Here is a 25,316-nt window from a genome sequence, read left to right as displayed (position 1 = left end):
CTCTAGCAGACAGAACACGTCTCCTTCCTGAGCGGTATGACGGCTGCGTGGTCCCATGGTGTTTATACTTGTGTACTATTGTTTGTACAGATGAACGTGGTACCTTCAGGCGTTTGGGAATTGCTCCCAAGGATGAACCAGACTTGTGGAAGTCTACAATTTTCTTTCTGGCTTTTTTGACTGATTTCTTTTGATTTTCCCATGATGTCAAGCAAAGAGGCACTGAGTTTGAAGGTAGGCCTTGAAATACATCCACAGGTACACCTCCAATTGACTCAAATGATGTCATTTAGCCTATCAGAAGCTTCTAAAGCCATGACATCATTTTCTGGAATTCTCCAAGCTGTTTAAAGGCACAGTCAACTTAGTGTATATACATTTCTGACTCACTGGAGGTGTGATACAGTGCATTATAAGTTAAATAATCTGTATGTAAACAATTGTTGGAAAATGTATTTGTGTCATGCACAAAGTAGATGTCCTAACTGACTTGCCAAAACTATAGTTTGTTAACAAGAAATGGAGTGGTTGAAAAACGAGTTTAAAGGACTCCAACCTAAGTGTGTGTGTGTGTGTGTGTGTGTGTGTGTGTGTGTGTGTGTGTGTGTGTGTGTGTGTGTGCCTGCGTTAGTTATGTGCTGTATAGACAATACGGATAGTATATGTGTGATGGGCTGTATAGACAATATGGATAGTATATGGCTATAAATAGGTAGTATATCTGAAGAATACTATCTGTACAGCAATAGTTAAAGAGGATAGGCTTTGACTAGAATATAGTATATACATATGAAGTGGGGAAAACAGTATGTAAAGATGATTTAAAGTGGCAGTGTCCCATTATTAAAGTGACTAGTGCTTCATGACGATGTACATAGGGCAGCAGCCTCTAAGGTGCAGGGTAGAGTACAGGGTGGTAGCCGACTTGTAACAGTGACTAAAGTTGAGAGCAAGGTACTGAGTGGAGGCTGGCTCGTGGTGTCTATTTAATTAACAGTCTGATGGCCTTGAGGGAGAAGCTACTTTTCAGTCTCTCGGTCCCAGCTTTGTTGCACTTGTACTGACCTCGCATTCTGGATGGTAGCGGGGTGAACAGGGTCTTATGGACCAAGCCAAATTTCTTCAGCCTCAAATTCTTCACACACACTGTCTGTGTGGCTGGACTATTTCAGAAGGTCAGCCCATGCAAAGAAAGGGATATCTCTAGCTTAAATAGATGGATTTTGATGGTTCTTTTTTTATTATTCTGCTAATTTGATTCCCGTGTGGGTGCGAACATCGACACTAGTTAAGGGTTTTTTGTCTCCTAAATGTGCTTTTGTTTGTGTTTGGTGCAAAAAGATTTGAGTTTGGCTCCTGGTTCTGTTTGGTGTTGCAATGCTCTTTGAAAAGTGCTCTTACATACTTCCTGCAAAATATATATTTTTCCATCACACATTTTCTGTGACTCCTCCGTTGGTGACATTATAGTATATTATTTAACCTGTTAGGGAAGTCGAGAATTTAAGCAGCTTTTCGCAGCTTTTTGTTAATCGCGCAACATTTCAGCGCCCTGCTATTCATGCCAGGAATATAGTATATGCATATGATTAGTATGTGTGGATAGAAAACACTCAGACGTTTCTAAAACTGGTTAAATCACGGCTGTGACTATAACAGAACGTGCGTTTCATCGAAAAGTGCATGAAAATCTGATCACTGAAAATGGAAATAAATATCCATGCGCGACTTCAAGGAATTGTTCAAAGTGAACCGAATTAAATTAGGCCGAGGTTGCAGTCCCTACAGCTTCCACACGTTGTCTAGAGTCTTGTCATTTGATTCAGCTTTGATTCTTGGTCTAACCGAATCAAGGGAACCGATTCCCTCCGGTCTCTGACCGGATGTTTTGGTCGAGCTCTCTCCAAGACATTTTTTCGAGACGGACATCTATAGAATTTACATCGCCTCCTGATGAATTTTATCGCTTATTAACGTGTACTAATACCTAAAGTTGCATTACAAAAGTATTTCGAAGTGTTTTGTGAAAGTTTATCGTCGACTTTTTTAATTTTAAAAAATGACGTTACGTTAGAAAAAGCTATTTTTTTTCCGTTGTTCACACAGTATTCTTAGATCGATATCTAGGCTATATATGGACCGATTTAATTGAAAAAAGACCCTAAATGATGTTTATGGGACATCTAGGAGTGCCAAGAAAGAAGCTTGTCAAAGGTAATGAATGTTTTATATTTTATTTCTGCGTTTTGGTTTGCGCTGGCTAACGCAAAATCTGTCGTGTTAGGTGACGTTGCAGTATTTTGAGGGTGCATGGTATCAGATAATAGCTTCTCATGCTTTCACCGAAAAGCATTTTACAAATCTGACTTGGTGGATAGATTCACAACGAGTGTAGCTTTAATTCAGTACATTGTATGTCCATTTTAATGAAAGTTTGAGTTTTATCAACCTCTATAGGTGGCGCTCTTGAACATTTCCGCTGATTGATGTTCCCACCACGGGACCACGTCCCTAACAAGTAGAAGCCGTCACATGGCAGATTTACAGGAAGGAAAACTCCACACATACTACCAATATGTAATGCCTGTAAGTGTGATTGTGACTGTGTCTCTAATTCATTTTTTTTGTCCGCTCTGTGTTTCCGTAGGAATGACAGCGGCTGCCTCCCTTGTGTCTCTGGCCTGGGCCCTGGCATCCTATCAGAAAGCGCTGCGAGACTCCCGGGACGACAAGAAGCCAATCAGCTACCTGGCTGTCATCATCCAGTTCTGCTGGCATTTCTTCACCATCGCCGCCCGGGTCATCACCTTCGCCCTGTTCGCCTCCGTGTTCCAGCTCTACTTCGGCATCTTCATCGTCCTGCATTGGTGCTTCATGACCTTCTGGATAGTCCACTGCGAGACCGAGTTTTGCATCACCAAGTGGGAGGAGATTGTCTTCGACATGGTGGTGGGCATCATCTACATCTTCAGTTGGTTTAATGTGAAGGAGGGTCGTACTCGGTGTCGGCTCTTCATCTACTACTTTGTGATCCTGCTGGAGAACACTGCTCTGAGTGCCCTGTGGTACCTGTACCGCGTCCCTCAGAGCACCGATGCCTTCGCCGTCCCCGCCCTCTGTGTCATCTTCAGCAGCTTCCTCACTGGCATCGTCTTCATGCTCATGTACTACGCCTTCTTTCACCCCAACGGGCCCCGCTTCGGACACTCGCCTAGCCTCGTGCTGGACGACCCCACCGCTGCCTTCATGCTGCCCACCGAGGGGGCCACCAACTCGCTGAGGTCCAATCGGGGTGTGCCCCTCATCTCGGGGGATGGCACCATTGGCAGAGACGCCAAATACACAGAGAGGGACGGCTGTATGCCCGTGTTTCAGGTGAGACCCACCGCCCCCTCCACGCCATCCTCCCGTGCCCCACGCATTGAGGAGACAGTCATCAAAATAGACCTGTGTCGGAATCGCTATCCGGCCTGGGAGAGGCACGTACTGGACAGGAGTATACGCAAGGCCATCCTGGCCATCGACTGTTCCCCCACGCCACCCAGACTCCAGTACAAAGATGACACTACTGTTCAGGAGCATCTAGAGTACGAGACCACGTTGTAGCCCTGCACCGCTGCCTGGATGAAGGATCCATGGAAATGCTCAACTGTAATAAAGGATTACCATCAACTTGGATTTACAGCAGGACTGTGGCAATAATACGTTATGAACACTCTCTATATACATACTAGCATTGAACCATGATGTTGGTTGTCATGGTTACAACTTCAGAATAGAGAAAGTTGCACACTCCATGTATAATCTCCCAGCAATTCAATGGATACTTACCAGTGTTTTGGCATCACTGTGATTTCCTCAGGGGAAGGCACACTTCCTCACCCTGAGGAGGGCACAGTGACACTGAGGAGGGCACAGTGATGCCGAAACGTTGGTAAATACCCATTTAAATTGCTGGGAGATTATACATGGAGTGTGCAACTTTCTTTCTTTTAATAGTTTATAGTTTATTCGCCATTAGTCAGCACCTCCACACAAACTATTATTCGGGGTGTGCGTGCACCAGCTGTTTTTTTTGTGTGTTTTTTTGTTTTACAACTTCAGAATAGGCACAACTTACTAGTTGATGTGACAGAGGGATATCTTCATGTTTTCTAAACAGTTTTTTAAATTAATTTTTTATTTGGTTGATGTTGTTGTTATTGTTCCTGTAGTTTTTACTTACGTCTGTCAGGGAATCTCTTATTTAATAAAAGGCCATTACACACACAAATACAAATGTATCCCCATAGTCTATCATAATAACAGCAGCATTCCAATGAATGACATCATGCCCCTTCATAATAGGTGGGTTATGAAGGTTCATAATAGGTTATAACAGGTCATTATGAAGGTTGTCTGAGCTCTGCCAACCAGGTGGAACCAAGCAGAGGACCATACAAATCCTCATATGACAAAAGTACCAAAGTACTCAATATAGGGTCATTGCTGGTTCCTGTTTACCTACGGCATCTCAAATATCTACAATCATCTCTACTACCACCATCTTAGATCTGCAAAGATATACTGTACATTTACAGATACTAGTAGTATCCCCTGATATACAGTGGACGTGTTATTGATTTTTTTTAAAAGGTCATCAAATGGCCCTGATACATATTAGGATGGTTCTAGTTACAGTGGGGCAAAAAAGTATTTAGTCAGCCACCAATTGTGCAAGTTCTCCCACTTAAAAAGATGTGAGAGGCCTGTAATTTTCATCATAGGTGCACTTCAACTATGACAGACAAAATGAGAGAGAAAAAATCCAGAAAATCACATTGTATGATTTTTAATGAATTTATTGGCAAATTATGGTGGAACATAAGTATTTGGTCAATAACAAAAGTTTATCTCAATACTTTGTTATATACCCTTTGTTGGCAATGACAGAGGTCAAACGTTTTCTGTAAGTCTTCACAAGGTTTTTCAAGGTGGCTGACTAAATACTTTTTTGCCCCACTGTATTTCTGTGATGTAATGAGCAACATGACTAGAGAGTTGTCTGTCATACTGTACACGTGTACTGGTCCCAAGTTCTGATGTCATCAGCCATGTTGTGCTAGTGCCAAAAGGTCTGAAACTACTGTATTGTGTGAACTGAGTCTGCGGGTCGGTGGCTGTGACTGGACAGTACTAGATTGAGGCTGGGCAGAACTACTATTTACTTGAATACAATGTTGAAGAAAGAGTACTGTACCCGGGTATCATGCTGTTTATATGCTACATAAAACCGAAATGTTCATGTACTGTGGAGAGACTGAAGGACAAACCTCATCTTTGTTCTCGCCTGGATAAAAGGCAGCAGGCCAAATACCTTCCTGGCAGCTCCCATTTACAGTCCAGCCTCGTGCAGCTCTGGTCTGGGCTGCCGTGCGTCCATCCGGCTGATAAGGATCAGTCTACTAGCTGGGCCACACAGACCTGTTCTGTATGGGGAGGAGGAGAGGAGAGGAAGAGACAGGGACACAGACGAACAGCCACTTCAGCCAAACTACTCTCATACCTGAAGCACCTGCAGGATGTACTATCAGATTCAAGATGCAACATTCTTTTTAACGTTGTACGTAACTGATGTGAAAATTTTATTGCCGTGTGTGTGTGTGTGTGTGTGTGTGTGTGTGTGTGTGTGTGTGTGTGTGTGTGTGTGTGTGTGTGTGTGTGTGTGTGTGTGTGTGTGTGTGTGTGTGTGTGTGTGTGTGTGTGTGTGTGTGCGTGCGTGTAAGAGAGACAAAGCATGGCACAGGAGGGCATGCGTAGATGCTACAATCAGTAGTCATTTTGTCTGTAGCTATATATTGTAGTGCAAGGAACTAGAGATGTGCACTTCAGCCCTATGGTGCAAAATGCTGCTGTAGCCTATACTCAACACAAGATCAGTACCACACAGAGGAATTCTAGGGCGTATACCACTGATATCATTGTAACTGTCAACACCCAACATGAATGGTGTCAAGATGGTGTTTTGAGCAGGAAAAGAAAGTGTTTCACCTTTGTGCTCTGACTTAAGCCCCAGGCACTATGACTGTGGATGTGATATCTAAAAAAGAACATTGTATCTTTAAATCTTGAAAAGGCGTCTGCACAAAAATGAAAGTTTGTTCCTTCTTTTTCAGTTCTAGGTCACAAGTGCTTGTATTTTTTACGTCTTGTTCATTTGAAGTATGGAGAGAAGAGGGTGACAAAGAGGAGAGAAAAAAACAAGCTGAAAACTTGTCAGTGGAATTAAACAGAGCACATTGACAGAAGGAAATCGTGGCATTCAATGTGACAATTTGAGGGGAAAATCTCCTGATTAGTTCAGGAAGATGTGCCGGTTATGTTTGGCTAGAGCTAGATTTTTTTATCTCTTCTGAATGGTATAGATAATATTTTAGGTCAACTGTTTTTGTTGAAATGTCTTATTATTTGTAGTATTCATATACGTTAGTAGGTGGGTAATTCTTCATTTGAACATGGTTTACTTTGTTTTCACATAATTTGCCTTGTTGCCGCTCCATCACACAAATTGTCTTTGTTACAGTGTCTGTTCCATTGTGTTCTGTGGTATGTTTTAATCAACTCCATTAAATATTCAGAAGTCAATTCTGCTACAAGTTCAAGAGACTCTCTGAAAAGGTACTTTTTTGGTAATACATGCAGAAGCACTTGGTAAAATTATGTCCACAGCTCTGTTTACTTCAGAGTTGGATTCAGTGTGGAGCAGCATTCAGTAATTGATGCAGCACTCCTTATCAGAACAACTCTTATCTGTTCTTTTTCTCTCGTTAACCGATCTGTTTCCAGTTTCTTTTGAAATGAGATGCTTTGATTTATTTAGAATGAAGACAAACCAAATGGCTGCAGTGAAAATGAGGGAATCACAGGGTTCGAAATGAGCTAATTATCATCAATGGCACAACACTGTGGCTTTTGTCACTCACTGTGGCATGGAGGATGGTGGTTAAAGAGCAGGATTCAGTAGTGTGATGACGCACACACAACTTTGCAGATTTTATTAGATTTTTGGACAAAAGGCTTCTTTCTATACGCAGGACTAAACTAATTGACTAATTGGATCAGCACAAACTCATCACATAAACATTTTGTCTCATTTTAACCCAATTTAAAAACCAAAATGCAACAAATGGCCTCAATGTTTTGTTGACTTTCCACTGCAAATATCAATCAACGCTGAATGTTGAACTGACATCCGTGCCAAGTGGATTTGGGAGATTGGCTGCATATCCAGACCTATATTTGTCATCATTTGATACAACAGAATATCTTTTAATCAATGGGGAGAGGTTCTTTAATTCAGAGCACACTTTTTAAGTCAATAATTATAAAGCCTTTGTAAGAATAAGGAGGATATGAGCTACATATTTTGGGGAAGAAACAAAAAACAAGGCTAAATTGCGATTTAGGATCTCTTATTTAGGCCACTGATGATAAACTTATGGAGGTAAAATGAATTTCTCATCATCAACTAGTGAATTGTTGAAAGTCACTTGGCAAGGTTCCATCTCCTCATAAATAAAACATTTTGTATATAATTATCTTAATGTCACCCTGCACATGTCTCTCTTTCACTGTGCTTCCCTTCACTCAATCTGATCCGTTTTAACATGAGATTTGATCTTGTTTTGCTCATATCATGTTGTTTGCTTTCAACTGCTGTTTTCATTTTCAGTGGGGGTCCCAGTGTTGCTGATTTATTGTGGTCACTGCCTCAAAAAGACTAAACTGAAGTCATATTTTGCAGAATATTGGTGTAGATGTGTCCTCATACAGCGATATCCACATAGGCTTCCTCAGTATCAATGTATATTGAGAATAATTAACAGATACGAACAACTGCTGTTAGTCCCATCCACATTAGCACCCAGTGGCCTCCCCTATACATCACCCCTAAAAAGACAAGACTTACAATTTCACCTTTTCTAAATGTTGTTCTAATTTTAGGAAATAGTAGGGTTGAGCTTAGTGTCAAATATGAATATGTGTCAGTGACTTTTATAGGGTCAGATGAGGTCAAATGAGTCATTATCAGTACATTGAAAGTACTTTCCCTGTTGTCACAGAGAGAATTTAATTTGGTCTTGTGGGTGATAATGATGAAATTATTGTTACACCATCTGTAAAACACATCTATACAGAAACACTGAAACCTTTCAAAACGGTGTCTTATTCTTTTTCTTTTTGTTCGTTAGCACATCCAGGGTTGAATCTCAGACTACCATTGTTCATCATCATCTCTGAAATAGTGTGTAAATTGTACATATACCTACCTCAACTTGGTTTCTGAACAGAATACCCTCCTCTGACATCATTGATACATGATAATGTGTTGATCTTCTTACCAAGATCATACGTGGAAATGTGCAACAAATTATATGGTGTTGAGTGTTTTGATGGTGGAGGGTATTCTGCTTACTACTTGATTTAAGTGTATCAGACAGCAGACTGGAAAAGACACTTGTCAGCAAAACCACTTATTGTTTAAGAGGAATTGATGGTTGTGACGATTTAAGCTGCTTACATCTGTTTCGTTTGCCTTAAGAAAACATTTGTGCTTTTTGTCTTATTTCTTTCATTCTCATAAGGATTTGTTTTTGTGCACCATGTGTGGTTATGATGATCAAAATGGGCTCTAGGATGATCAAAGTTCTCTGTTCAGGGCCCAATAGCATTGTGTTTCGATAAAGTTACTGTGCTTATACTATGATATAATTCTCCATGATGCAAGATAAACCTATTAAGCTCACAGTTTAAATGGACACCCATGACTTTTACCCCAAAATGAACTACTATTATTTCCTGTCTGCGATTTGGGTCCATTATTGTTGTTTGAGTTTTGTTCTGAGGTATACATCAACATCAGATACTGGTAATGTAGATGAATAGCAGTGATATACTGAATGATACTACGCCACCCCTATAGCACATTAGTACAAGCACAGTAACGAATGAACATAGGAATAATGGCATTCCATTTTGTTTGACTTCTAAAGCATAATGTACAGATGTTCTTAGTGTCTCAGTTGCAAATGGAGGATCACAATAGTAATTGAAAAACAAAACTATCTAACTGTAAATAAATGTATGCAAATGTATATGTTAAAAGAACATTCCTCTTGGAGTCCTGATTGTGAAGGGTATCTGTTGACTGGAGGTCGCCGCCACAAGATGGCAGTTACATATGATGTAATACAGATTAAAATAGTGTGGTGTATGTGATGTATTAAATGACAAAAATGCAAAAAACTAAAAAACTGTTCATTATTGGTCTTTAAGTAAGTTGCATTGTGTGATGAAAGTCTGAAGTGCTTAAAATGCATTAAAATCAGATCAAAACTAATTTTATTGTAAATTGAAGAGTTAAAAAATAACCTGACATTTTTGTATATATTGGAATTTTGTAAATTTTTATTTGATTCTAATGCAACACAAAGTACCTAAATTAATTTAATAAAGTACACTGTGGTGATTTTGTCAGCCTCCACTTAGTTAATTTTGGTTTTGTTAGCACAGGTTGTCACATGATGTGTTTGCAACTCTAGAAGATATGGGTAGGCTATAATATGGTAATGTGTATTATACTAGGGTTAATATATTTTCACTAGAGCCACTGGTTATACAGCATTCCATCAGCATTGCTCTTGATATAATGCAGTGTTCGCAGAATGGGCAGAGACTGGAACAAAGAACAGCACATTTATAGACATTTGAGTGCATTGAGTATGCAAATAGGTAGGTGCAGGGAAATACATTTTCCAATATGACATACTAGATAATAGGTGCAATTTACCTCTTCATTCAGTATTGAAGAGGCTGTTTCTCTGCATAATGAACGTGTTGTGTGGGATATCAGTTATATACCAGCGGGGAACAGTTTAGGACAGAGTTCCTCAACTGCCCCCCTCAAGTTTTCTGAGCTCCCCAAAAAGACAAATGTTTATTCGTAGGCATAAAATAATGTAAAAACACCAGCAAATCAGCTCCAAGTGATTTTTATTTTGGAGATCTGTTCCAAAGTATTCCCATGCATAATAAAGAGATATACAGTGCATTCAGAAAGTATTCACACCCCTTGACTTTTTCCACATTTTGTTGTGTTACAGCCTGAATTTAAAATGGATTAAATTGAGATTTTGTGTCACTGGCCTACACACAATAACCCATCATGTCAAAGTAGAAAGTAGACATTTTTACAAATGACTAAAAAATGAAAAGCTGAAATGTCTTGAGTCAATAAGTATTCAACACCTTTGTCATGACAAGCCGAGATAAGTTTAGGAGTAAAAATGTGATTAAGTCACATAAGTTTCATGGACTCACTCTGTGCGCAGTAATAGTGTTTAATCTGTAAGGTCCCTTAGTCGAGCAGTGCGTGTCAAACAGATTCAACCACAAAGACCAAGGAGGTTGTCCAATGCCTCGCAAAGAAGGTCACCTATTGGTAGATGAACATGGTGAAGTTATTTAACCTTCGGATGGTTTATCAATACACCCAGTCACTACAAAGATACAGGTGTACTTCTTAACTCAGTTGCCTGAGAGGAAGGACATCGCTCAGGGATTTCACCATGAGGCCAATGGTGACTTTCAAACAGTTACAGAGTTGAATGGCTGTGAAAGGAGAAAACTGAGGCTGGATCAACAACATTGTAGTTACTCCACAATACTAACCTAAATTACAGTGAGAAGAAGGAAGCCTATAAAGAAAATAAATATTCAAAAACATGCATCCTGTTTGCAATAAGGCACTTAATACCTCAAAAAATGTGGCAAAACAATGTACTTTATGTCCCGAATAAAAAGTGTTATGTTTGGAGATAATCCAACACAACACATCACTGAGTACCACTCTTCATATTTTCAAGCATGGCAGTGGTTGCATCATGTTATGGGTATACTTGTCATCGGCAAGGACTAGGGAGTATTTTAGGATAAGAACAGAATAGAGCTACGCACAGGGAAACTGCTATTGGAGTTTTCTAACAGACACAGAGACAAGGTCACCTTTCAGCAGGACAATAACCTAAAACACAAAGCCAAATGTACACTGGAGTTGCTTACCAAGAAGACAGTGAATGTTCCTGAGTGGCCTAGTTACAGTTTTGACTTAAACCAGATAGTAAATCTATGGCAATACTTGAAAATGGCTGTCTAACAATGATCAACAAGCAACCTGACAGTGCTGGAAGAATGTTGTGTGCAAATATTGTACAATCCAGGTGTGCCAAGCTCTTAGAGAATGTAATCGCTGCCAAAGGTGATTCTAACATGTATTGACTCAGGGGTGTGAATATTTATGTAAATTGTTATTTCTGTTTTTGATTTTCAATAAATTTGCTAAAATGACTTAAAACATTTTTTCACATTGTCATTTTGAGGTATTGTGTAGATGGCTGAGACAAAACTTCTGACTGAATTCAGGCTGTAACACAACAAAATGTGGAACAAGTCAAGGGGTAGGAATACTTTCTGAAGGCTCTGTATGTATTTGTGTACAAATCTAAGCAAGATTTGAAATGATTATGTTCTGTCAAATATAATATGTTTGGGCTTCTTGTGGCCCCTTGACCATCCACCCAAGAAAAAAAATCTGCCTGCGGCTGAATCTAGTTGATGATCCCTGGTATAGGACATAAATATCAAACAGCAAGTCTTCTTCAGTGCCTGATTAAGGGGCTCAGTAGGCTACAACATGGCATACAGTACGATACCTAGATAATACAATTACAGAAACGAAACAATAGCTAATAGTCCCCACCATCCCAGAGGATGACTGAAGCACTCCAAGCCTCCACAGACAATGTGTGCAACCCAAATGGCACCCGAAAGGACTCCAGTCAAATGTAGTGCATTATAGGGAAGAGGGAGCCATTTAGGATACAGACAATGGCTATATCAGCCAACCAGAGGCTAATAGGTTGAACAGGACATCACACAGGACAGGCAGTGAGAGCTGTACAGGGGGCAAAGCCTAGACAGTACTGGACTGAGATAAGCTGTACAGGGGGCAAAGCCTAGACAGTACTGGACTGAGATAAGCTGTACAGGGGGCAAAGCCTAGACAGTACTGGACTGAGATAAGCTGTACAGGGGGCAAAGCCTAGACAGTACTGGACTGAGATAAGCTGTACAGGGGGCAAAGCCTAGACAGTACTGGACTGAGATAAGCTGTACAGGGGGCAAAGCCTAGACAGTACTGGACTGAGATAAGCTGTACAGGGGGCAAAGCCTAGACAGTACTGGACTGAGATAAGCTGTACAGGGGGCAAAGCCTAGACAGTACTGGACTGAGATAAGCTGTACAGGGGGCAAAGCCTAGACAGTACTGGACTGAAATAAGCTGTACAGGGGGCAAAGCCTAGACAGTACTGGACTGAAATAAGCTGTACAGGGGGCAAAGCCTAGACAGTACTGGACTGAGATAAGCTGTACAGTACTGTATGTGCTGTAGTGTGGATGCCAAGAATGTTTCATATCTCAGATCTCTTCAGGCTTGAGTTTAAGTTCCAAGCATCTCTTAGACAAACAAAAGAAGTTTCGCTCTGGTAACAATGTAGTATAACATTCTTTAAGCTTGTGTCGTGTGTGATGAAGTTTGTCTGTGCTGAGAAATAACCCCAAAAAAGCCATTGGAGAAATCCAATCATTCTTTATCAAAAATATTCTTTAATTCTCACTATTGGATTGCCTTCATTGGGCAGCAGTTTAAGTCAAGACAAGTTAGGTAAAAAAAGAAATATTGATGTGATTTATTTAAGTGTCATACACTGACCGGTTCCCAGCACACATGGTCTTACAATACGCTACTAAACACACTACCATTTTCCTTGTACTGAAAACCAAAATAACATTTAACAAAGTATACACAATAACCACGGAAATTACAGCTACCATCTAGCCACACTACAAAGTACATTTCTCCATCTCCTCCAGGAATTGTGAACAAACTGAGCAATCTCAAACAACATTCAAAACTCTGCTCATCCTGCAAGCAGAATACTTCAGAGTTAGCACAAAAACATTTTAGTACAGAGAAATACACTAAACGTGTTTTAGAATAAGCTACACATTAGTGAACTTTTGCACATTAGTTCAATTTGATTCACAGGCCATAAATAATTACTTGATTAAATTCATATTGAATCATTAAAACACTGAAAAACACTAGTGCAGAAAATGTACCAATGTTTATGGAAGAAAAACAAATATTTTATAAAATTTTCAAAACCACTTCAAATATCTTGGATATGTTGCTAAAAATTTTTTATACAAAATATTTGTAATAACAGAAATGACTTGTAAACACACAAAACTCATAATAAAATATATTTATTTTAACATTACAAATAATTTCTGTCCTGTTTCATAATGGACCTCAATAGATTTTAAAAAGGTGCATAAGCTACAACTACAGTACATACTTACATAATTCCACAATACATTTTTTGGGGGAAATGACAAAATTATTTAAATAAAATTTCAAACATTTTACCCAGGTGAAAGGAAATAAAGCTGCCCGGTCTTCATACCTATATTGCTTCTTATATAGCAATTGCTATATCGTTTCAATATTTGCAGTTATTAATCAAAATAAAGGCCTCTTAAATAGAAATTGTTGGCAGTGGTGGAACTTAGAACAATGTGTGCAAATCAATTGTGGAATCAAAGTATCTACATACTTGCACAGAAAACACTATACAATTTCAATATGCACACATTTGACATTAACCAATTACGGTGTATTATACCATAACAATTTACCTTCGGTACATATTGTTTTGTGACAAAATTTGAGTGCAAAGAGCTCCTGAAGGTACACCTGCAATAATAATGTATGGAAGGTGCAGGACCTTAATTTGATCAGCCTATTGTAGGAGAAGTTTGTAGTGTATTTGAGGTTAAAAAGGCTTCTGAAGTTTGTAATTTCCACTTTGAAATTTCAAACTTGATTTTCCTTATGAAAAATGTATCAACTGCTACAAAAATGTCCATTAATTATAAATCTACAGGATTATTTTCCTGCTATAGGAGACTGGCTCAAATTAAGATCCAAATCTGTAGTTAACCATTCAACTGATCACATGATAATACTTTCAATATGTAACAGTGTCTTAAAAATATGTAACTGCTTCATATAACAAAAACAAAATGATATTCCTTATGGCTATTTTTCTTTATGCCTGCTGTGGAATCGCTCTAGTAGTGCTCGAAGGACATTCCCAGGAATAATTTGGTGTCTGTCAATGAGTGCTTGAACTGCTTGATTGGTCTGAAAATCAGAAAGAAAGATTAGGAAAATTCACTCTGACCCCATCTTTCCCAATCATTTGACTTTTGTGTACTCTACATTTCAGAAAGTAAATAGCCATTGAATTACAGAAATGTGCCACAGTTGCATAATGTCTTACCTTTTCAGCTAACTCTGCTGCACTAATGTTAGGGTCATATGGGATGGGGTCACCTAAGTATGTACGAAACTTCACAGGAAAACCCCCATAGACGGGGGCCATCGGTACGCGGAATTTTTCATACGACCATCTGAAAAAGCCTGAGAAATAACATTTTCAAGTTCATTTATGCTCTTCTGTGAAGTTAAAACATGTTTTGTCACACTGCAATTAAAATGAATAGTTAAGCATACTTAACCCGCCGAGAGATCGGAATCCTTCCCTGACGTTTTGAGTAAACATGGGAATTATTGGCTAAAAAAATGTAAAGACAAACATGTAAGATGACTTCAGATAAAGTGATGCTTCTGTGTAAGAGGAAAGTGACATGCACTGTCTGTCTCCAAATGATACCCTATTACCTATAGGGCACCAGACAGCCATAGAGCTCTGGTTAAAAGTAGTCCACTGCATAGGGAATAGGGTGCCATTTGAGAACGAAGACAGAAGGAGACAAAAAACAACATGTACCACTTTGGAATCGATAGCCACTTGTGCGAAGCCCTTTCTCTTCCCCCAGAGCAGTTGATAGGTCTCGTCACTGAGGAGCGCCTCCCTCACGCCTCCAGGTGAGATGCCCAGGAGGTGGCCACTTTTCAGTGCCTTCACACACTCTTGCTGGGGCCCGTGGATCACACTAAACACCTCCAACAGCAGCTTGAACCCTACAGAGAAGAATACCAGGTCAGCTTTTAGTGCCCAATTCTGCTCTTTTTTCCCCCACTATTCAGATATGTCCCATCAGATCTCTGATTGGTCAAAAGACCAATTACTGGGGAAAAAAGAGGAGAATTGGGCTGCCTGCATAGACGCAGCCTTAGTAGCTCATGTTGTAAGAATGGACTAAGGCAGCTGTAGGCTATATACTGTACACTTAACTGTCCATCTACATACAGAGGCCACATACACTTAATAAAACATCTCCACCTTTATAATTAGATACTGGGAAATGGATCTGTGAAGATTTTACCTGGAACTTTGAACAGAAAGTGATCAGCGACTGAGTGAACTATCCGTCCCTTCTGAATGATGACATTTGCCAGAAAGTAATAATAGTCGATGGGAATAGCCCCATGATAATAGACGATAAGAGCTGCTCCTTCATCTGGAATCTTCTCCATACCATGGATTTCATATCCTGTCAAGAAAGGGAATATGGTAGCATCCACATTCATGTAGAAGCGTTTAGAAACATATTATATTCTTATTTACAATAGAAGTGACTCCAAAATGGCACAATACATTATTTTCCATTCATTTCCATTTGGCACAAAATAATCTGAAACACAACCAAAACAAACAAATGCATCCAACAATTTTGTAGAGTCACAAGCTTGATGTAATCATTGCAAGTTAGGAATATGGGACCAAATGCTAAACGGTTGACTATTTCAATAGACACAAGTGAATTTGTCACAATATTTTGCCCCTCCCCCCCTATAATAGGGGGACTGCGTACAAAAAAGTGTTGTAATTTCTAAACATTTCACCCGATATGGATAAAAAAAATACCCTCAAATTAAAGCTGACAGTCTGCACTTTACCCTCATAGTCATTGTATAATTTCCAATACAAAGTGCCGGAGTACAGAGCCAAAACAAAACAGATAACTGTCCCAATACCTTTGGAGCTCACTTTAAATATGGACCCATGACTGATTGAGAGGCAGGTGAGACTACAGAGGTGTGAGAATACAGAGATGAGGAAAAAAAGGACAAATATATACTTCTCTATTCCTAAACACTAACACACTCATCATGGCTTACATTGTGGCACTGTGGCACCTAGAGGCCCCGCCTGACAACCTTAGCCTCCCTCCCGGGCAGATCTGCGACTCGTGTTAAAGCTTCAAAGATGATGACATCTGTCATCATTAGCGGTGCAGGGGATGGAAATATCTTACACTCAAATTAAAGCTGACAGTCTGGACTTTAACCTCAGTCATTGTATCATTTCAAATCCAAAGTGCTGGAGTACAGAGCTAAAACAACAACAAAATTGTCACTGTCCCACCACTTTTGGAGCTCACTGCATATATATATATATATAAATACCGTGCCATATGAACCCATGGCCATCCCACAACGTTGCCAGAGTTTTCCTAGCACCATCCCACAGGTTGTTGGAGTAGGCCTCCCTGAGCTGGTTCTTGTGTTTGTACACATGGAGGAAGAGTATGGAGAGGTAGAGGAGGATCACAATGAGGAAGGGCAGGATGAAAACAACAACCAGAGGGGTGAAAACCCAGGCCAGGTACTCCAGATAGCTCAGATAGTCTTCCAGGGGTCCTAGTCCTGACCATTCCTCGAATGTGTGAAAGATGCAGGCCACAAACTCGGCTCCATCTCTGAACATGCAGGACTCGTTCCCATCTGACATACTGCCACACAGTTAGCCTCTCCAAGTCGAATAAGGATACCATCTGCCAATGGGCAGGCCTGGAATACAGAATAGAGAGAAGAGGGCTAACAAGGTGATATTTCAGTACAGTCTAATAAATTCATATTAATATTTGTTCTGCGAAGACAGAGAGCAAACATTGTTTAAGTGGGAATCGGATAGAAAAACAACTTTGCCATACAGTATCTATGAAAACTCAAGTATTAAATGTTTTACACACCATGCTGATTCTCAAATAAACAAATCAGCATGCATTTATAAACTGAGCAATCAAGTTAGCTAGATGAAGTGCAGCTACTTTAGAAGCAACACAAATTGCAAGTAATCAAATGGTTGCATTTGTATCATCACTGAATGAATGAAAATGTATATTTTTAGGCGGTAGGTAGCCTAGCAGTTAGAGATTTGGGACAGTAACTGAAAGGTTGCTGAAGGTAAAAAAATCTTTCGATGTGCTCTTGAGCAAGGCACTTAACCCTCATTTGCTCCAGGGGCGCCTTAATACTATGGCTGACCATTTAACATAACACATTTCACTGCAACTATTTATTAAAACATTTTAGTGATTTAGCACTTATCCAGGATGACTTACAGTTACATCATTTTGGTAGATGTTTCACAAACCTTTTTTCTTCCAGTGTAAATAGTACTGAGGACAGATCATACCAGGCTCACATGAAACACCTGAAAGACAAAAGTAAAAGGGCAAGCCATTGACACAATCAGAGACAGAAGAGAAAGCAAGACATCCAACGCCCACATTTTTTCTATCTAGACCAACGGCCAGCAGATGGCGATATTGAGACGTTTCATCTTACCGTCCAAAGGGAATCCATGCAGCCAGCTATACGTGGACTGGTTCGTACATAAAACATTCTCCATTCGGGCTGCAAAAGCGTACATTTCCTCCTTAACTGGATTTAATGGCGAGTAGGCTGGGGGGGGGGCTGACCGCGCAACTGCACGCAATGTTAGCAGAAAACAGTATAGTGTATTGAAAAACTGCGATCTTCGTGGTCAATCTTCACATAAATAAGAAAATGTTTTGAACCAATCATGGTACCAATAATTGTTTCTAATACAGCAGATGTACTTCCTGGAACTGATTATTTAAACATCAAAAACAGAACACAGAATAAGATAAGGATATTTGAGTTGCTAATGGCAGCCTGCAGTACCCAGGTGGCCTTCAACTTGAGTTACTTGATGGGGGGGGGGGGGTACTGAGCTAGCCTGCAATGTCACTTCCCGGAGTAGCTCGAACTGCGTATGTTGTCTACATGAGATGCCATCTTAAAAAGGTAGACTCAATGGTTGTCACGGGAGCAGCACCGCAGATGAGAGAGACGCAAGACTTCGCTCTCACACAGTATCTGCACATGTGCACGGATTCGCTTCACGCTGTTCACAGCATGGTAGCCAGAGCACCAAAACAGTGGAAAAATTGAGCCCCGAGCGCCAACGTAGAGCACAGAAAAGTCATGAATTTTAAGTCCTACCCATGCACACAATGTTCAGACCCTACCCAGGTATGATTGCTTCCGCCCAAATGTAAGGCCAGGCCCTGACCGAAACCCCAAATCAGAAATAACTTACTCTGTTAGAAACCCATTAGCTGCTCCTCTCTGTTTATCACTCGCTCCCTGCGCACAGCTCGCTCTGCATGCACTCCGCTGGCGGCTCTGAGTCTGTGTGTATCCATAGCAACGGCTCCACTTGGGCTGCTCTGCTCAATGAAGAGACATGAGAGCACTTAGCTACTTTGTCACTAAAATCTGACAAAACTTTTTTTTTCATAATCTCACCTGTTATATATTTGATGAGGTTGAGGCACCATGTTCATCACTCAATACCTAGGTTTACCTCCACTGTATTCACATCCTACCATACCTTTGTCTGTACATTATACCTTGATGCTATTTTATCGCCCCCAGAAACCTCCTTTTACTCTCTGTTCCAGACGTTCTAGACGACCAATTCTTATTGTTTTTAGCCATACCCTTATTCTTCTCCTCCTATGTTCCTCTGGCGATGTAGAGGTGAATCCAGGCCCTGCAGTGCCTAGCTCCACTCCTATTCCCCAGGCGCTCTCTTTTGATGACTTCTGTAACCGTAATAGCCTTGGTTTCATGCATGTTAACATTAGAAGCCTCCTCCCTAAGTTTGTTCTATTCACTGCTTTAGCACACTCTGCCAACCTGGATGTTCTAGCTGTGTCTGAATCCTGGCTTAGGAAGACCACCAAAATTCTGAAATTTTAATTCCAAATTACAACATTTTCAGACAAGATAGAACTGCCAAAAATCTACTGCAAAGATAGCCTGCAGAGTTCTGTCCTACTATCCAGGTCTGTACCCAAACAATTTGAACTTCTACTTTTAAAAATCCACCTCTCTAAAAACAAGTCTCTCACCGTTGCCGCCTGCTATAGACCACCCTCTGCCCCCAGCTGTGCTCTGGACACCATATGTGAACTGATTGCCCCCCATCTATCTTCAGAGCTCGTGCTGCTAGGCGACCTAAACTGGAACATGCTCAACACCCCAGCCATCCTACAATCTAAACTTGATGCCCTCAATCTCACTCAAATTATCAATGAACCTACCAGGTACCCTCCCAAAGCCTTAAACACGGGCACCCTCATAGATATCATCCTAACCAACTTCCCCTCTAAATACACCTCTGCTGTCTTCAACCAAGATCTCAGCGATCACTGCCTCATTGCCTGCATCCGTAATGGGTCAGCGGTCAAACGACCTCCACTCATCACTGTTAAACGCTCCCTGAAACACTTCAGCGAGCAGGCCTTTCTAATCGACCTGGCCGGGGTATCCTGGAAGGATATTGATCTCATCCCGTCAGTAGAGGATGCCTGGATATTTTTTTTAAATGCCTTCCTAACCATCTTAAATAAACATGCCCCATCCAAGAAATTTAGAACCAGGAACAGATATTTACATTTACATTTAAGTCATTTAGCAGACGCTCTTATCCAGAGCGACTTACAAATTGATATAGCCCTTGGTTCTCCCCAGACCTGACTGCCCTTAACCAACACAAAAACATCCTATGGCGTTCTGCATTAGCATCGAACAGCCCCCGTGATATGCAGCTGTTCAGGGAAGCTAGAAACCGTTGTACACAGGCAGTTAGAAAAGCCATGGCTAGCTTTTTCAAGCAGAAATTTGCTTCCTGCAACACTAACTCAAAAAAGTTCTGGGACACTGTAAAGTCCATGGAGAATAAAAACACCCCCTCCCAGCTGCCCACTGCACTGAAGATAGGAAACACTGTCACCACTGATAAATCCACCATAATTGATAATTTCAATAAGCATTTTTCTACGGCTGGCCATGCTTTCCACCTGGCTACTCCTACCCCGGTCAACAGCACTGCACCCCCAACAGCAACTCGCCCAAGCCTTCCCCATTTCTCCTTCTCCCAAATCCATTCAGCTGATGTTCTGAAAGAGCTGAAAAATCTGGACCCCTACAAATCAGCCGGGCTAGAAAATCTGGACCCTTTCTTTCTAAAATTATCTGCCGAAATTGTTGCCACCCCTATTACTAGCCTGTTCAACCTCTCTTTCGTGTCTTCTGAGATTCCCAAAGATTGGAAAGCAGCTGCGGTCATCCCCCTCTTCAAAGGGGGGGACACTCTTGACCCAAACTGCTACAGACCTATATCTATCCTATCATGCCTTTCTAAGGTCTTCGAAATCCAAGTCAACAAACAGATTACCGACCATTTCGAATCTCACCATACCTTCTCTGCTATGCAATCTGGTTTCAGAGCTGGTCATGGGTGCACCTCAGCCACGCTCAAGGTCCTAAACGATATCTTAACCGGCATCGATAAGAAACATTACTGTGCAGCCGTATTCATTGATCTGGCCAAGGCTTTCGACTCTGTCAACCACCACATCCTCATCGGCAGACTCGACAGCCTTGGTTTCTCAAATGATTGCCTCGCCTGGTTCACCAACTACTTCTCTGATAGAGTTCAGTGTGTCAAATCGGAGGGTCTGCTGTCCGGACCTCTGGCAGTCTCTATGGGGGTGCCACAGGGTTCAATTCTTGGACCGACTCTCTTCTCTGTATACATCAATGAGGTCGCTCTTGCTGCTGGTGAGTCCCTGATCCACCTCCGGCCCTTCTTTGGACACTGTGTTAACAACCCTCCAGGCAAGCTTCAATGCCATACAACTCTCCTTCCGTGGCCTCCAATTGCTCTTAAATACAAGTAAAACTAAATGCATGCTCTTCAACCGATCGCTACCTGCACCTACCCCGCCTGTCCAACATCACTACTCTGGACGGCTCTGACTTAGAATACGTGGACAACTACAAATACTTAGGTGTCTGGTTAGACTGTAAACTCTCCTTCCAGACCCATATCAAACATCTCCAATCCAAAGTTAAATCTAGAATTGGCTTCCTATTTCGCAACAAAGCATCCTTCACTCATGCTGCCAAACTTACCTGTGTAAAACTGACCATCCTACCAATCCTTGACTTTGGCGATGTCATTTACAAAATAGCCTCCAATACCCTACTCAACAAATTGGATGCAGTCTATCACAGTGCAATCCGTTTTGTCACCAAAGCCCCATATACTACCCACCATTGCGACCTGTACGCTCTCGTTGGCTGGCCCTCGCTTCATACTCGTCGCCAAACCCACTGGCTCCATGTCATCTACAAGACCCTGCTAGGTAAAGTCCCCCTTATCTCAGCTCGCTGGTCACCATAGCATCTCCCACCTGTAGCACACGCTCCAGCAGGTATATCTCTCTAGTCACCCCCAAAACTAATTCTTTCTTTGGCCGCCTCTCCTTCCAGTTCTCTGCTGCCAATGACTGGAACGAACTACAAAAATCTCTGAAACTGGAAACACTTATCTCCCTCACTAGCTTTAAGCACCAACTGTCAGAGCATCTTACAGATTACTGCACCTGTACATAGCCCACCTATAATTTAGCCCAAACAACTACCTCTTTCCCAACTGTATTTAATTTATTTATTTATTTTGCTCCTTTGCACCCCATTATTTTTATTTCTACTTTGCACATTCTTCCATTGCAAAACTACCATTCCAGTGTTTTACTTGCTATATTGTATTTACTTTGCCACCATGGCCTTTTTTGCCTTTACCTCCCTTCTCACCTAATTTGCTCACATTGTATATAGACTTGTTTATACTGTATTATTGACTGTATGTTTGTTTTACTCCATGTGTAACTCTGTGTCGTTGTATCTGTCGAACTGCTTTGGTTTATCTTGGCCAGGTCGCAATTGTAAATGAGAACTTGTTCTCAACTTGCCTACCTGGTTAAATAAAGGTGAAATAAAAAAATAAAAACATTTAAAAAAATGTTATGATCTTAGTCAGTAGTGCGCAGTAGAGAACAAGCAAATGGCTCAGCTTCAAAATGTTGGTGATCAATTTGGTGTTACCCGAGCTCGCCCATACCCTAGTTATTGATGGAAAAAAACAGGCCCTACCCGGCCCTAACCAGATGTGTAATGTCAGGGCCCGTTGGGCTCGGGTTGGGTAGCATAGTTCTATTTCAACGCGCTTAATTGTTGCGGAAACTGACCCACTATAATGTTTACTTTCTGCATCTGCGTCATATCGCTGAGTCTACCTTTTAACCGACTTAATTTGGTTTCAAAGAGTCTCCACAGAGGAATTAATGGTGTCACGTGATCATATAGTCATTTGTTCAGAGCAAACTAATAAATAAAAAAACAGATTGCTGCAACCTGATCAGCTGAACGCGATATGCCACATCCGGGACTAGCATTTAGCCACTCTAGCATAGTGGTGGAAAATTGTGTTTCATAAAGAAAGTATGCATATACTCCCAGTTTGTTTTCTGCCTTCTTGCTATTTAATGAAGTTAAGGAGGAACTCAACACCTTTGCAGCCTGAATGGTGAATGTTTTATGTATGGACTGGTCCACAGGGTATATGAGTATATAGCCGGTTGCATGGATTCCCTTTGGACTGTAATATTAACGCACGGCTTCTGGGCAACATCAATGCGGGCAGATCATTTTCGTAACGTTGTCAGCCAACCCTTTTATGAACTCATGCTGCCCCAGCTAGCAATGAGGAATCGACCCAGAAGCGGCCCTCTTCCAGGAGGCCAGGATCAAAATGAACGACTGCCCAGAATCGGCCCAGAATATGCTGAATATGAAGACATTTTTTGATATTCAATTGACATTGTAACGTGGTGATGTAAGTGTTATAATGGTCCTTAGCTGGTTATGTGATCACTTTGCAAGTACTATGGGCCGTTTCTGTCTACAGGAATTCAGCCAACATTGCCAGCATCTTACCAGAACCCTCCCCTAACTCGGACGACACTGGGCTAATTGTGCGTCGCCTTATGAGTCTCCTGGTCGCAGCCGGCACGGGTCCCGAACCAGCATCTGTAGCAAGCAGTTTGCACTGCGATGCAGTGTCTTAGACCGCTGCGCCACTCGGGAGGCTCCATCCACACTTTTTGCCTTGCAAAGTATCCAAATATTACACAGGACTCTTAAAGAATTTCATTTAAATGTTGATTGAATTATTTTTCACAGAAACAATTATAAAATATGGAAAAATAAATTAAATGTTAATTATATAAAGCAGCCCGTGTAATCATCTGCCAGAGAATAGCCCCAATCGGTCCGAGTCCCAAGTAATATATACATTTGAGCCAGATAACCCCGCATCCTTTCCATAAGTAACACTGTCAAAGGCGGCCCAGACTCGGGACATATGACGTCACCCGAGTCTGACTCTCAGCCAGAATCGGCCCAGATCCACTGTGCTAGCTGGGGCGTCCAAAACAACTGCCCAGACGATTTGCATTGCCCCCATCCTCTTTTTACGCCGCTGCTACTCTGTTATTATCTATGCATAGTCACTTTAATACCTCTACCTACATGTACATATTACCTCGACTAACCAGTGCCCCCGCACATTGACTCATTACCGGTACCCCCCTGTATATAGCCTCGCTATTGTTATTTTACTGCTGCTCTATAACTACTTGTTACTTTTATTTCTTATTTGTATTTTTAAACTGCATTGTTGGTTAGGGGCTTGTAAGTAAGCATTTCACTGTAAGGTCTACTACACCTGTTGTATCCAGCGCATGTGACGAAAACGTTTGCTTTGAATATGAAACGTCTCAATATCGCCACCTGCTGGCCTTTGGGCTAGCAAAAGAAAACGACCCCTGCACAACTATGAAGCAAAAAAGACAGGGTTGGCTGAGATTGTTGACATGTAAACTATGTTTAGTCTCCAAATGTTTATTGAAAACAAAACACATTTGCACAATGAGCACTTTTTGTATGTCAAATACATCGTTGGAGTTGTTGTTAAGCTAGCTAGTGAATATTATGCCATATTAGCATTGACATGAAAATCAGTCAAAACACCTAAAAACAAGACATGGTATCAACAACAAGTTAACACTTGCTGAAACGAGCCACTTACGATTCCCCACATGCCAGCTTCATTTCATTGTTACTAGCTATCTGACCACTCAGAATCATAACGCACGGTGGATGCGGGTGGATCATTTTCGTAACGTTGTCAGCCAACCCTTCTATGAGCTCATCAGGGGGGGTTGAGCTCCGGAAAAGAGTTTGGATACCGAGTTGGATGACCGTTCCAACTCGGAAACTCGGGCCTCTTTCTAGAGCTCCGACTTTCCGACCTGAAGATCACTGATGTCAGGATTTGACCTCGTATTTTTCCGAGTTCCCATTTGTCTTGAAAGCACCATCAGCAGACCACCAGACCCAGCTGCTATACATCAGAGCCACCCGGCTGGTTAAGCAGACCGAAACTGACACTTGATCGCAATTGTAAATGGAATGAGTGAACTATTTTAATGTATCCTCCATATTTAACACAATGTGACAGTTGACTGAGCTAGTTACAGCCTAACTGCTGTCTGACACCTGAGTGCTGGATAACTAAGTAGCTCCAACTTGAAATTAACTTTATACATAGACAGCCTAATAATAAAATATATATGTTTATTATATCGTATCAGAATTTCCCTAGATTAGCTAGCTGATTTGCTAATTTACAAAGTTAAAATATTAGCAAGATAGCTTGCTACTTCCTGAGACTAGCTATAATAAATTACCACAACTAGCCTTGACACGAGCAAAAGCTAAGAACATCCACTGCATAGACACCAATACTAGCATTGCATAAATAACAATACAATATTGTTATGAAATCATTACATACATTTTGATCCCTTTGGTAGGTCGAGGAGAGGAAGATTCTTGATATTTTTTGTCCTGGTTTACCCGGTTCCTTATTCATGTGACACAACCAGGAACGGATGTCATTGTAGCCAACACGTGTGTGTATCCGGATGAACTTCGATCGCAGTGAAAGAGCCTTTCT

General features: G+C 41.1%; 2 protein-coding genes across 7 annotated transcripts in view; one reads left to right on the top strand and one right to left on the bottom strand.

Moving 5' to 3' along the window:
- LOC118394672 (XK-related protein 4-like) overlaps window positions 1–9,513 on the top strand; it is a 93,515-nt gene extending 84,002 nt beyond the window's left edge. The window contains exon 3 of the mRNA XM_035788115.2: window positions 2,648–9,513. Coding sequence (XP_035644008.1) covers window positions 2,648–3,606 — 959 coding nt within the window. The 3' untranslated portion in view covers window positions 3,607–9,513. The remainder of the gene's footprint in view (window positions 1–2,647) is intronic.
- Window positions 9,514–12,677: 3,164 nt separating this feature from the next.
- On the bottom strand, window positions 12,678–25,284 carry LOC118394670 (transmembrane protein 68-like). Of its 6 annotated transcripts, none has more exons than XM_035788111.2 (9): window positions 25,155–25,233; window positions 18,483–18,612; window positions 17,511–17,570; window positions 16,541–16,924; window positions 15,457–15,624; window positions 14,958–15,151; window positions 14,681–14,741; window positions 14,448–14,587; window positions 12,678–14,308 (listed from the first exon to the last, which is right to left on the bottom strand). In XM_035788111.2, exons 4-9 carry the CDS (start codon window positions 16,863–16,865, stop codon window positions 14,204–14,206), a joined length of 993 nt encoding a protein of 330 aa, XP_035644004.1. In that variant the 5' UTR covers window positions 16,866–16,924; window positions 17,511–17,570; window positions 18,483–18,612; window positions 25,155–25,233; the 3' UTR covers window positions 12,678–14,203. The 6 variants fall into 6 exon arrangements, 5 of the variants coding, with proteins under 5 accessions (XP_035644004.1, XP_052319724.1, XP_052319723.1 ...); XM_052463764.1 differs by lacking the exon at window positions 18,483–18,612 and adding an exon at window positions 23,234–23,404 and having other exon boundaries at window positions 25,155–25,219; XM_052463763.1 differs by lacking the exon at window positions 25,155–25,233 and adding an exon at window positions 18,886–19,126.
- Window positions 25,285–25,316: the final 32 nt, after the last annotated feature.

This window comes from Oncorhynchus keta, chromosome 15, assembly GCF_023373465.1.
Source record: "Oncorhynchus keta strain PuntledgeMale-10-30-2019 chromosome 15, Oket_V2, whole genome shotgun sequence".
Lineage (NCBI taxonomy): Eukaryota > Metazoa > Chordata > Actinopteri > Salmoniformes > Salmonidae > Oncorhynchus > Oncorhynchus keta.
This window is presented reverse-complemented; position numbering and strand designations above follow the sequence as displayed.